Here is a 12535-nt window from a genome sequence, read left to right on the forward strand (position 1 = left end):
GTCATCGTCTTGTCTTTTAAATGGCTTTGTGACAGCTGTATGTTTTCAAGGACTGGAGAACGACTGCGCTTGTGTTTTCAGGAGGAACCGCTTCCAGGCAGAAAGGATTTCTCGGCTGCATTCGTTCGCTGAAGCTCAACGGGAAGACGCTGGATTTGGAGGAGAGGGCCGAGATCACGCCCGGAGTGACGCCGGGATGTCCCGGACACTGCAGCAGCTACGGGGACCTGTGCCAGAATCACGGCACCTGTGTGGAGAATTACAACGGCTTCAGCTGCGACTGCAGTCTCTCACCCTTCACTGGAACCTTCTGTCATAAAGGTGCACAAGACACATGTGTCGACCCTAATAGAAGGGCTGGGCTATATATCAATATCAATATTTGTCAAATCTTCAATGGCGATAATGAACTCAAAGGTCATTGCACAAAAATTTTGCTTACAAATATTTTCGGCTTTATATTTTTTATTATATTTCTATTTCAGTGTTATTTTAGTGTTACTTATATACTATTATAATATTTCATAATATTTTACATTTTATTAAAAATTATGATTATATTTTTAGTTTTCATTTTTGGTTAAATTTTTGTAATTTTGTATTATTATTTTTTTTAAACATAAATTTAATTTTAAATATTTCAGTTAGTTTCCAAGTCACCATTTCTAATTTTCATTTTATTTTTATGTTGTTTTTCCATCTAATATTTATATTTTATTTTATTTCAGCATTTCAATTACCAAAAAATGATTTTAGTTTTAGTTAGCAATAACAACAATTCACCATTTCATTTGATACAAATCTATCATAAAATACACAATAAAAGTTCAGTTTAACTTGAAGGAATTATGACAGAAATATATTACTATTGTATAGTAAAATAATATTTTTCAAGATATTATTATTATTTTGAGGAATATTATACAGTTAAGATATTTTTCATCCGTTTTTAATAACTTACAAGTTGTGTTGTGCTGCACTTTATATAAATAAAAACACTTTGTTGTATAAAAATGTTACGTAAAAAATTTGGTCGAAAATGAAATGCTATATTTTCATTTGATTACATTTTAAAACATTGATTAAATTCGCTTCATTAGGCACCATTTGTGTTAAAATCTTGTATTAATTTATAAAACACAGAATCCAGACTCTTTTTTTTTATGGAAAACATAAATTATTATTCAATGGAATGTACAAACAAGTTATGTTTACATTCATCCTTGAGGTCTAACAAACATGTAAAATTAAATGAATATTTGATGAATAACAAAATTTTGGGCCATATTGGCAAGACAATGTAAATATAGCACAGTGATGATAGTTCTGCACATGTCTAATCCTAATCCAAGTGCGTTTCATCTCACTTTCAGATGTTTCTGCCTTCTTCAAACCCGGGACATCAGTCACGTACACGTTTAAAGAGCCGTACGAGCTGAACAGGAACACCAGCGCGCTGTCGTCCTCCATCTACTCGGATTTAACACTGAGAGGAGAGAACATTTCGCTGAGCTTCAGGACGAGCCAAGCGCCAGCGCTCCTGCTTTACGTCAACTCGTACTACAGAGAATACCTCGCCGTCCTGCTCAACAGAAACGGTCTGAAACTCTCTAATCTTCCTCTCTGGTTTGCTTCCATGCACCCTAAGCACATTCATTTGGATTAGCATGAGTCTGGGAATCTCTGAAGACACCGGGATGGCAGCCGCAGTAAATTACTTTGTATATTGTCAGAAATCCGGCATAAAAGAAATGGCATGTGGCGTGCCGGCGGGGGATATATTCCCTCCTGAGACCGCGATGCTTTCATGACTGCATGTAAACATGCGTCTGTGATCATGCGTGCCGGAGATGTGTTTAAGCGCATAATACAGTAGGCTCTCCGTTTCCAATTCTCTGAGGGGATTTTCTCGAAAGCTCTCGTCATTTAAAAACTTCCCCAACTTTCATCCAAAAATGGCACCCGGATATCAGAGACACGTCCTAAATCTACCAAAATATTTTGCACAGACAATGAACATACAACACAACCATTGTAGTCCGATTAAAAGATTATTTTGAGCCAATTCTTCTAATGAATCATATGCAAAAAAAAAAAAAAAAAATGAATTTCATGTAAAAATAATATTTTTTCCACGCTGTGAGTTTACAGGATTGAATGTGACAAGCTAAACAGGCTGCGAGCCACTAAATAATGCAAACACAATACATTTACTACACATCTTTCTATTGCATCTTCTTCGCAAAACATACAGCATGATCATTATAGTCCAATTAAAAGATTATTTTGAGCCAATTCTTTTAATTAATCATGCAAAAAGACTTATAAAGTTTGATTTATGAAGTCTTACGCCGTGTCCTAACCGAGCGTGATGCAATAACTTTTTTCATGTAAATGTCCATTAATAGATTATAATAATATAAATATCATTTGCTGCTGGAAATGTATTACATCAGTTCTGGTTTGAACCAGTGTTGTTATTGTAAACTAAAACTGCGCGATTAATCATATCGCAGTCGCGATGTCGAGCCCATGCGATTATATCACGCTTTTATGAAATGCATAAATGCATGTGTGGACATGACAACCCGTTCTCTCTGAGAGCTGTCTGCCCATTCTCTACACCGCTAATAAAAAGAAGACCAGTCAGTTTCAGGTTAGGCAGAACAGCTAATGATGATGCCGAGCACACGCACACAGAAAACATTCCACCTCTGTTATATGGCGAGATTTTGGCTGTAAGATAACCGACACTGAGCAGAGAGAGAGAGAGAGAGAGAGAGAGAGAGAGAGAGAGAGAGAGAGAGAGAGAGAGAGAGAGAGAGAGAGAGAGAGAGAGAGAGAGAGAGAGAGAGAGAGAGAGAGAGAGAGAGAGAGAGAGAGAGAGAGAGAGAGAGAGAGAGAGAGAGAGAGAGAGAGAGAGAGAGAGAGAGAGAGAGAGAGCAGGGCTGCCAACTCTCACTCATTCAGTGTGAGACTCACACAACTGACAATTTCCACACACTCTCACGCCACACATCCACTTTCTCCCGCAGAGAAAAATCTCGGACACTGACACCGACAGACTAGACAGAGTTACTTATGACAGGACACTAGTTCTCAGCTCTCAGATTCGGTCCATTTTATTACGAAATTTAAACAATAGCGTTTCGGCGCTTGTACATGTGACGTGACAGATCGTGGTCGTGAACCGAACATCTCTTACTCTTCACTGGTTAATGGTAAATAAACATGAATGAACAATAGGTGTGTTGAAAGATACAGTACAACTTAGCGAATGCTTTATGCCTCATACATAATATCGATCAATCAGTGTTTTTCAATCGCGGAAAGAGGTATAAAAACAGCTGGAGAATAATCACATAACGTTATGTGTACTTCAGGAAAGCCATTTGATGAAAGCACGGTAGTTGGCTAGACAAATTATAAATAGAGAGAGGAGTATTTGAGTGTACATGAGTATTTGACTAAATATGTGTTATTATATTTTTACTTATATCATTAAAATATTGTAACGTTGTTATTGTAGCCTAGTAAAAACCACATATTTAATTTGAGTTGTTATTTTTAACCTTTAATAAATAAATAATACCAGCTGACAGGGCTCTCTGTATGTTTACAGCATTAGGCGAGATATTTTTTTTTCTTGAGAAAAATTAACATGCATCTACTGTACCTAATATATATCCAAATAAATCTATTTTGAATCAAGATCGGAATCAAATCACAAGATTTGAATTGAAATCGTGAAACTTGTGTCAAGCAATAATAAAAACAGCCAACAAGTCGTTGTACCATGTAAACATTGTAACATGTTGTCACTAAACTTAACAAAATTCTGTTTCACAATATACACTTACACCAAAAATGATCCGCACACTGAGTTTTATAAAGCATATGTCATCCTGCTATAATGTCCCTGCTTGTCTGGACAGAATGTTAAAAAAGATCTTATTTTCATGAGCATACAAATGTTCTTATTTATTGTTCTATTTATTTTATACTATTGTAGTATTGAGATAATAACAAGTTTGCAGTAATGGAAAGATGTCATTATTTAATTTTGTAAAAAAATATTATTTGAATCTGAAAACACTGTGCATTTAGTTGCTAGTTTGAGTTGAGAAATACACATTTCGGCATTATCACTAATCTGCGTGTGCATTTTCCTTGAGAACCAAGCAATTTGACTTATTATTTCGCAATTGCATTTCCCCCAAATCATGCAGCCCTAACTAAAACTCAATCTGAAACTTTAAAAAAAAAAAATCGTTTCTTTTGTTCACTAATCGTTGAAATGAATCTGAAAAAAAAAAAGTAATCTAATAGAGAAACTTAGACTTAAAAAAAAACGTACAAATTTGAAATGTTGCCTTGGCAACTAACTGAAAACAAATTTAAATGAAAATAAATTAAAGCTAAAATTAAATATTTAAAAGAAAACTAATAAAATTGACAAATAGTAGATCTGAAACTATTTAAAATTCATTTTCTTTATGATTTATTTTGCTTTCTAATCGTTTAAATAATGCTGAAATGAAATAAAATATAATAATTAGATGAAACTTAAAAATGTCTTAAACAAAAAATTTTAAGTTATACCGAAACTGAAATAAAACAAAAAACTAATAGAAGCACATGACAAAATTAAAATGCAAACTTTAAAAATATAAAAATGAAAGCTAAGTCAAAATATTAATAAATATGTTTAATAAATAGTATAGAAATGATACTAAACTGGTTAGAATACAGTGTTGCAAATGAATCATTACATTTGGAATGGATGTTATTATTACAGTGTGTAAATAAATGCTATTCTAATTAACCAAACGTCAAAGTGAGTTGCCCAAAATAGTCTTGTTTTATGTACCATGTGTGATGCCGATTATTGTGGCGTCCCGCGCCGCAGAAGCAGAAACTCTGGATCGGGCTCATCTCGGCACACTGGGTTTCCAGACAGCGTGTGCCAATAACACCTGCTAGTCCAATCATGCAGAAGGTCCAGAAGTCTAGAACAGCCTCCAGAACCCTGGCGCTCGCGCTGACAGCTTCCTGTTCCTGTTGCGAGCAGTTTTCCGAGGGTCCGTTCACATTAATTAACAGATTCACCAAACATTGTCGCAAAATCCAACTGAGCCATTAGCATAGAAATGACCATCCAGAGCAACATGCTGTAAACCACTCAGAACCTAATACTGTTTGTCACATGCAAAACCTGCAAAAATCTAGTTTTAACTTGAAGGGATAGTTCACTTTGAAATTAAATTTTTGGTATGTTTTAGCTTACCTCAAGGGCATCCAAGATGTAGGTGTCTTTGTTTCCGCAGTAGTTTCAATTTTGATATTTTTAGGTCAAGCCGTTCTTGTCTGTCAGTGATATAATGCAGGTCTATGGTCACCTCCTCAAAGAGCATGCACAGAGAAGTCCAAATTAAACATGATTTAATGACTAGTTTTAATGACTCGTGATTTAATGAAGATCACTTCCGGCGCTTGCGCAGACCGAAGCGCCTGCGCCCTCAGATCACTTGGACGTGGCTGTGGTTACAAGAGGTAAAAACGATATAAATACTGTTCGTTTTCTCACACAAACCGCTCGTTTCGTGTCTTAGGCCATCAATGTGTACTTACATTTACGAGTCATTAAATCATGTTTAATTTGGACTTCTCTGTGCATGCTCTTTGAGGTGGTGACCATAGACCTGCATTATATCACTGACAGACAAGAACGGCTTGACCTAAAAATATCAAAATTGAAACTACTGCGGAAACAAAGACACCTACATCTTGGATGCCCTTGAGGTAAGCTAAAACATACCAAAAATTAATTTCAAAGTGAACTATCCCTTTAATAAAGACAGCTTAAAAACGTCTTGTTTGTATACAGATGGTTAAATCCTCCCAAAACTGATGAAAGTTGCTTTTTTAATTTATTCCGGCATCAGTTTTGTTTCACAGAGGATAAAATATTAATCCTCTTAAGATGAAGCGTTATAGTTGCAGAAGCGTGCTCGCTTCTGTTGCTTTTGATGTTCTGTTTGTCTCAGATATTTAGAAAATGAAATGCTCTCTGTTGTAAAGGACATTTGGACATCAAGTACAAACTGCAGCACAACAGAGAAGCGGAGGCTTTCCGAGCCAGCGCCAGGAATCTGGCCAACGGGCAACTCCACAGAGTGAGCGTCCAGAGACTCGCCGACACGCTCAGTGTTCAGGTACTGTGGAGCTCCATCTCTCTGCATTTCTCATCAAACTGGGACGGGGTTAAATGCACCAAAGGGGCATGCTGGGTATTTTCAACATACACAGATTAACAGCTTCTGGGGTTGGAAATCATCACCAAAACTTAAACCTTTTCAAGGGGGGGGGGGTACATCCAAATATACATTTAAGTCTTTATTTTAGTACAATTTATCTATTTGCATTGTAGATTTCAATGACAACATATATCTTTAAGGCGAGACAATACAGGTGAATAGGGTAACATTTTTAAATAATTGATATCACCATGAAACTTCCTTAGTTGATTACTTACACAAGTATATATATAAAAATTGAAATTTGTATGTTTAATTATGCAAATTAGGCAGTATCTCATTAAATATGCGCAATTTTGCATATATTTTCGGTAGATAGATCTGAACATGATAAAGCCAGGTGCAAAATTCTTTTTTCATTTTGTTTACACACAAGTTGAAAAAAAAAAATGTTCTGAGGGATTTCAGGATATATGCTTTCATTACCTAGGAAATCTAAATATACTGTCCATAGCCTTTAAAAATCGATTTTCGCCATATTTGTTTTATTAAAATGCCACATAAATCAGGCCAGGAATGATTTATTAACAAATCCCTCTGAAAATATCTTCAGAATACTGCTAAGTGTGTAACTGGAGAGTTTGGTGTACATAGGCTGAGATGTTTGTACTGGAGAATGACAAAAAACTCATTTTGAGATAAAGGCATTTAAAGATTTAAATAGGGAATTTAATACATTTCTATTGGAAAAAATTGCTCAAAAACAGAATAAATGCTCAGGCCCTTAGCAATAATACTATATAATATTTCAAGCTCACACTGTAAAAAGTAAAACATTGGTGTTTTTCGTTTGATTTTTTTTTTTTCATTCCAATAGCCTAAAATTATTAGATTGTTAAGTAAAATTACATTTTGTGATTTGTATGTGTCTTTCAGTCTATTTTCTTAGATTGGTACAATATAAAATTATAACATTACAATGAATTTTAAATTATACATTCGATCAAACGACTTTTATTAGATAAAGCATGGTTTGCGCATGCGCACACGTGAAAACTCGAGAGAAGGTTCTAGAAGAGACCGAGCGCAGAAGTCGGAGAGTCATCTGTTGAACAACGCGAAGCGAACAGGACACGTTTGTCAGGTAAGGGGGTACCATTCAGCATTTAAATACTTGAAAAGTATTAACGTCATATCATTTTAATGAACAGACACGCAGATTAGAAGTTATTATAACATTCATTTTGACATTATAGTGGTAAGTAGCGTTAACGCGCCATTTTACAGCTAGGTGCTAACGATTTTCCAGGGAAATCCAAGAACTTAAGATTATATACCGTTAGACCGATTGAATGGATATTATGAAAGGAAAAAATGATGAATGTTGTTAAAAAAACGATGTATTCATGACTGAGTTTTGAGTAACGACAATTAGCTGCTAACGTTAAATGAATCACCTCAATATGGGAGTGACGTTTAAGTTAGCTAGCTAACAACTTAACGTTAACGTTTCCCGCCCAGAGTTTAAAGTCAGGCTAACTGCCTCTCCCCCGGCTTTCAATATGAACGCAGATTTTATAACGTTATGTTTTATGTATTAAATTTGCGAAGGCGGAAATTAATGTGAGGAAAATAAATTTACACTTTGAAACTGCAAAACTAAAACGGATTAATGACTGTTTGGATTTGAATTTTAGGAAAGCTGCTGCTTGGTTGGCATGGTTCCTAGTTTTGGGCAGTTTTGGTTGTCTGTCAAGTCTTCACTGACACGGGTAAGTTGTTTTTGCGTTCAATACAGATTGCAGGGCAGGAGCAAATGATTATTGGAGAAGTCAAGGTAACTTTACTGTGTTTCAATAAAAACAGTCTTTTTAATAAACTATATGTACACTTACAAAGTTATCAATGCCTTGTTTCAAATGTTAGAACCTTAATTATACTACCAACGAAGTGTGGGGCTACTTTGAACCTTGTTTATGGTTTATAAAACAGTGATTTATACTGAGCATGATGCCCCTAACACTAACATTGTGAGCTTTTTGCACCTTTAGGCTAAATGTGTTCTAAATGTGTCAGGCAGGCATGGCATTATAAAAAAAAATGCTCCATGATGAATGGTCAAATTTTTTATCATGTTTCATTATACTTTGTCTTTTTCAAACCGTATTTCTACTGTATGTGATAAAAAAGGAGCATGTTATTTTAATGAATGCATTTTGTTCAGGTCGTGGACAACACAAGGAGGGAATCAGTTCTTAAATGTTTATTCATCTGCTTTGGTGAATCTGTTCACCATCTCATCAAGAAAATTCAGGTACGTACATCGCTCAGCAATCCACGCACATACTTCCATACTGTACATACAGTACATACAAAAAATTAGAATGTAGTCTAAGTTCAGTAATTTGAGAAAAAAAAGTTACAAAAAAGTGTAACTCATGCATTATATATATATATATTTCACGCAATTATTTGTGCTACTTCTGTTGATTGCAGCTTATAGCTATGTTCACGTATATGCACTAAATACCTGGTATTTTGGCCTCCTTTTGCTTGAATTGCTGCATCAGTATGGAGGCAATCTGCATGTGGCACAGCTGAATGCCCAGGTTGTTTTAAAGGTTGTATCAGCGATTGCAGGCACAAACATAAATGATCATTCATCCTCATGATCCGCTAACTGCACGCCCCATAAGCAGGCCGTCAAAAAAAAAAAAAAAAAACGCGTCTGTAGGCAGCCTAGGCTACGAGATCTGTACCCAAAAAATAAAAGACGGCAACAGTGCTACCAACCACTCATAGTGGTTCCACAAATAGTGTTCCAAACAATTACTGACGTGGAAAAAATAGTGTTCCAACCAATTACTGACTGAACATGAAAATGCTTTTCTTAAGGCATACATTCTGTATTACAAATCCTTGTTTTTATTGGTTATATGTGATATTTTAATTTTCTGAGATACTCCATCAACTGTTTGGTTAGCACTCTTTATTCATTACTATGTATTGTCTCGCCAGGATATGCCAGGTGATAGCCGGAGCAACCAATGGCCATCTTCATCAGTGAGAGCATTGAGAGCACAGAGGTCCTCAGTAACGTGCCCTCAACTGCAGCTGCTGTAACAGTTTTATTTGGACTGCATGTGCTAAACCTCAAATTTCCAAAAGAACTGAAATTAACTATGTCGCCTCTGCACTCTGCTGCATTGTCAATGAATGACTGACAGCCTCCATTTCAGTACTTTGATGAACACACACACAGGATGGGAGAAACGCCTTTACCCCAGTCTCAACTACATCGTAATAGTAGTTCAGTAGTTGTTTGTTGTTTACTGAATGTGGCAATATCTATGTTTTGTATTTGATTTACATTTATTTCTTCTGACAAAAATTTCTGAGAGAACCAGACCAATTGTTTTTAGGTATTTGTTCTTTTTTCTTATTATTGTTCTTATGATATATTCACATTTTAATACTGCTATATATGAAATTCAATTTGAAATGAACTGATTACTTGAACTGTCTAAGAATTACAAGTGTAAGTTTGTTTTGCCAAAAAAGAGTCTAATCTTAAAAACAGTGATTTTCATTCAAGACTTAATAAATATTTAAAAGAACGTTTGATCTGACTCATTGATGTTATGCCAATTGTGAAGCCTTTTGTATTATTTGGAATGAATATTTCAGATTGAAGAAAACTCAATTTAGATCAAGTCTGCTAAAAACACTTTTTTTTATTTAAGCCAATTTAAAATAATGATTTACACCAAATTCAGAAAAGAGTTTGCATGAAATCAAGTCTGTTAAAAACCTTCTTTTTTCCATTTAAGCCAATTTAAAATATTGATTTACAACAAATTCAGAAAAGAGTTTGCATGAAATGCAGAAAATTAGTTTGAACTGAATGGTTTCTGAACATTAGGCCAATGTAAAATCTTTATTGTGAATGGTTACTTCAATTTTATTAGGTTAATCCAATGTTTCACTTTTTACAGTGCATGAAAACTGATTATTTAATAACATGGCAGGCATATAAGGCCTACAACTGCAGAAACTCAATGAATTAACATATAGAGTACACCACGTGATGCGTCTGAGCGAATCACGTTAGCAGAAACCAGCAGTAGCCAATGAGATTTCGTCATTAGCTTTAAATCACCCTTTGGACATTCACGATTGGTTACTGATAGAAAGGAAATGCCCATATTTGGGTTACATAGCGTTGTGCAGGAGACTCAGAGCTTTACAACGATACCGGTCATGACGCGTTGGAATGCTAACTTCTTGGTAAATTCGGGAGACATTTACTGCCGCAAGTAAACAAAATGTAATAAAATAAACATCTTAATGTATATTTTCAACGTTTTCTTTGTAGCAGCTTGAAAGAACACATATTGTAGGAGTAAACTAGCCCAACATCTCAAAACTGATCACTGCATGAGAAATCGATGTTTTTGCCTGCCGTGTCTCGCCTTAAAGGCCATTTTCTCAAAATGTTGTTCCATGTGAGCAGGGACAAAGAATGGGAGAGAGAATCCAGTTGCAAGCACCAGTTCATTTGAGAAACACAGATAATCCAGTCCAAGAGCAAGAGAATAATCCACACAGAAGACAGGGGAGCAGCAACAGGAACACACATACAGGAGCAATGACTGACACACAACAGCTGATGCACAGAGGGTTAAATACACAGGTTAACAAGGGACAGTTGAGGGTGATTGATGTCATGGGAACGAGGGTAACTAAGGTGACAAACAAGGTACAAGGCAAAACGGGAACCAAACACAGGAAGTGAACAAAGAATACACTTCAACATAAAAGTCCTACAAAGCACAAGACAGTACAGGGATTGTGACAGTAGCACTTACACAGTAGCACATACACCACATTTTACACTTTACAATTCCTATCTATTTTTGGAAGGTTTTTAATGAGGGGTTTGTTCATCATTCGCCTGATTTATAAAACATTTTATTCCTAAAAACATGTCTGGCTGTTGACAGTATTTTATGATTTATGGTGTGTTTCCAAAATCAATGTTCAGGTTTATGTTCTGAGAATGTATGCAAATTAGTGCATATTTATTTGGATTATGGATCATTTAAACAAAACCTTTCAGAAAAGTTTGGGAAGAGTATGAAAAGAAATGTCAAGAAATGACTAAAGAAATGTCTGTAAATAAGTTGATAATATCCCAGAATTTTCCTTAAATCTCTTTCTAAACGGCTACCATATACATCTAAATATTAAACGGTAATGCATATATTGATTGATGAGTCTGAAATGTAGGACTTGATGACATGGAGGATTAGGAGCACTGCAGCCCTGATGCGTGACACGTGCTGCTCAATACCAGTCAATGCAGGTCGTGGCGGGAGCGCGGATCTGTCCGTGACCTCAGCACTTAGTCTGAACCGTCGCAATGATCACACTTTAAATGCAAACACATGGCCGGACCGGAGCACATCCTCTGCTTTTGAATCAGCCAGCAGTATTGTGTTTTATGGTTGCTTTGATGAGCAGTTTTAATTCAAACGCTTCCAGACGAATATGACCTTGCTATGAATAAACATGATGCTGAAAAACGTTTTTACTCAATGCACAAACAAATTTTAACTGTGGCTTGTTGCATCTTTTATAGGTCGATCAGCATGCAAAAGAAGATTTCAATCTAACATCAGACACTGAATTCAACGCCATCAAATCTATTGTCATCGGAAAAGTGCTCGGTGAGTAAAATCACTGTCAACGGTCACCTGGAATATTAGGGGATTTTGAAAAATATGATTTTTAGGATTGGAAAAAGTATATGATTTTGACACTGTACGGTTTTGGCCATTTCAATTTTTGGGGAATTTTGCGAATCCTAAAAGATTCCTCTGATCCCAGGACAAAATCTGTAGTCTTTGATTGCTAGTTTGACATGTTGAGTCGATTAATGACCATTGCGATCAAATTTTACCTCCAATGAAATTCTGCCAGTGCCGAAGTTTTTCTGTTCAAGACAAGCCATGATCAAAATGACAACTGAGATCCTACAGTGTGACATGGCTTACAGCAGGGATCATGTCCGTACAGTCTGGCAAGCAACAGTCATAAACAACCATTATAGACTCACCTAAAGGATTATTAGGAACACCTGTTCAATTTCTCATTAATGCAATTATCTAATCAACCAATCACATGGCAGTTGCTTCAATGCATTTAGGGGTGTGGTCCTGGTCAAGACAATCTCCTGAACTCCAAACTGAATCTCAGAATGGGAAAGAAAGGTGATT

At 35.8% G+C, this 12535-nt stretch overlaps 1 protein-coding gene across 2 annotated transcripts in view; it reads left to right on the forward strand.

Annotated features, from left to right (window-relative positions):
- Window positions 1–12535, forward strand: part of cntnap3 (contactin associated protein family member 3) — a 193344-nt gene that overhangs the window by 166147 nt on the left and 14662 nt on the right. For both annotated transcript variants that reach the window (XM_056261574.1, XM_056261576.1), the window contains exons 18-21: window positions 82–321; window positions 1374–1598; window positions 6082–6215; window positions 11899–11986. In XM_056261574.1, the coding sequence (XP_056117549.1) occupies window positions 82–321; window positions 1374–1598; window positions 6082–6215; window positions 11899–11986 (687 nt within the window). The remainder of the gene's footprint in view (window positions 1–81; window positions 322–1373; window positions 1599–6081; window positions 6216–11898; window positions 11987–12535) is intronic.

Source organism: Rhinichthys klamathensis, unplaced genomic scaffold (assembly GCF_029890125.1).
Source record: "Rhinichthys klamathensis goyatoka isolate OS25496 unplaced genomic scaffold, OSU_Roscu_1.1 h1tg000183l_1, whole genome shotgun sequence".
Classification (NCBI taxonomy): Eukaryota; Metazoa; Chordata; class Actinopteri; order Cypriniformes; family Leuciscidae; genus Rhinichthys; species Rhinichthys klamathensis.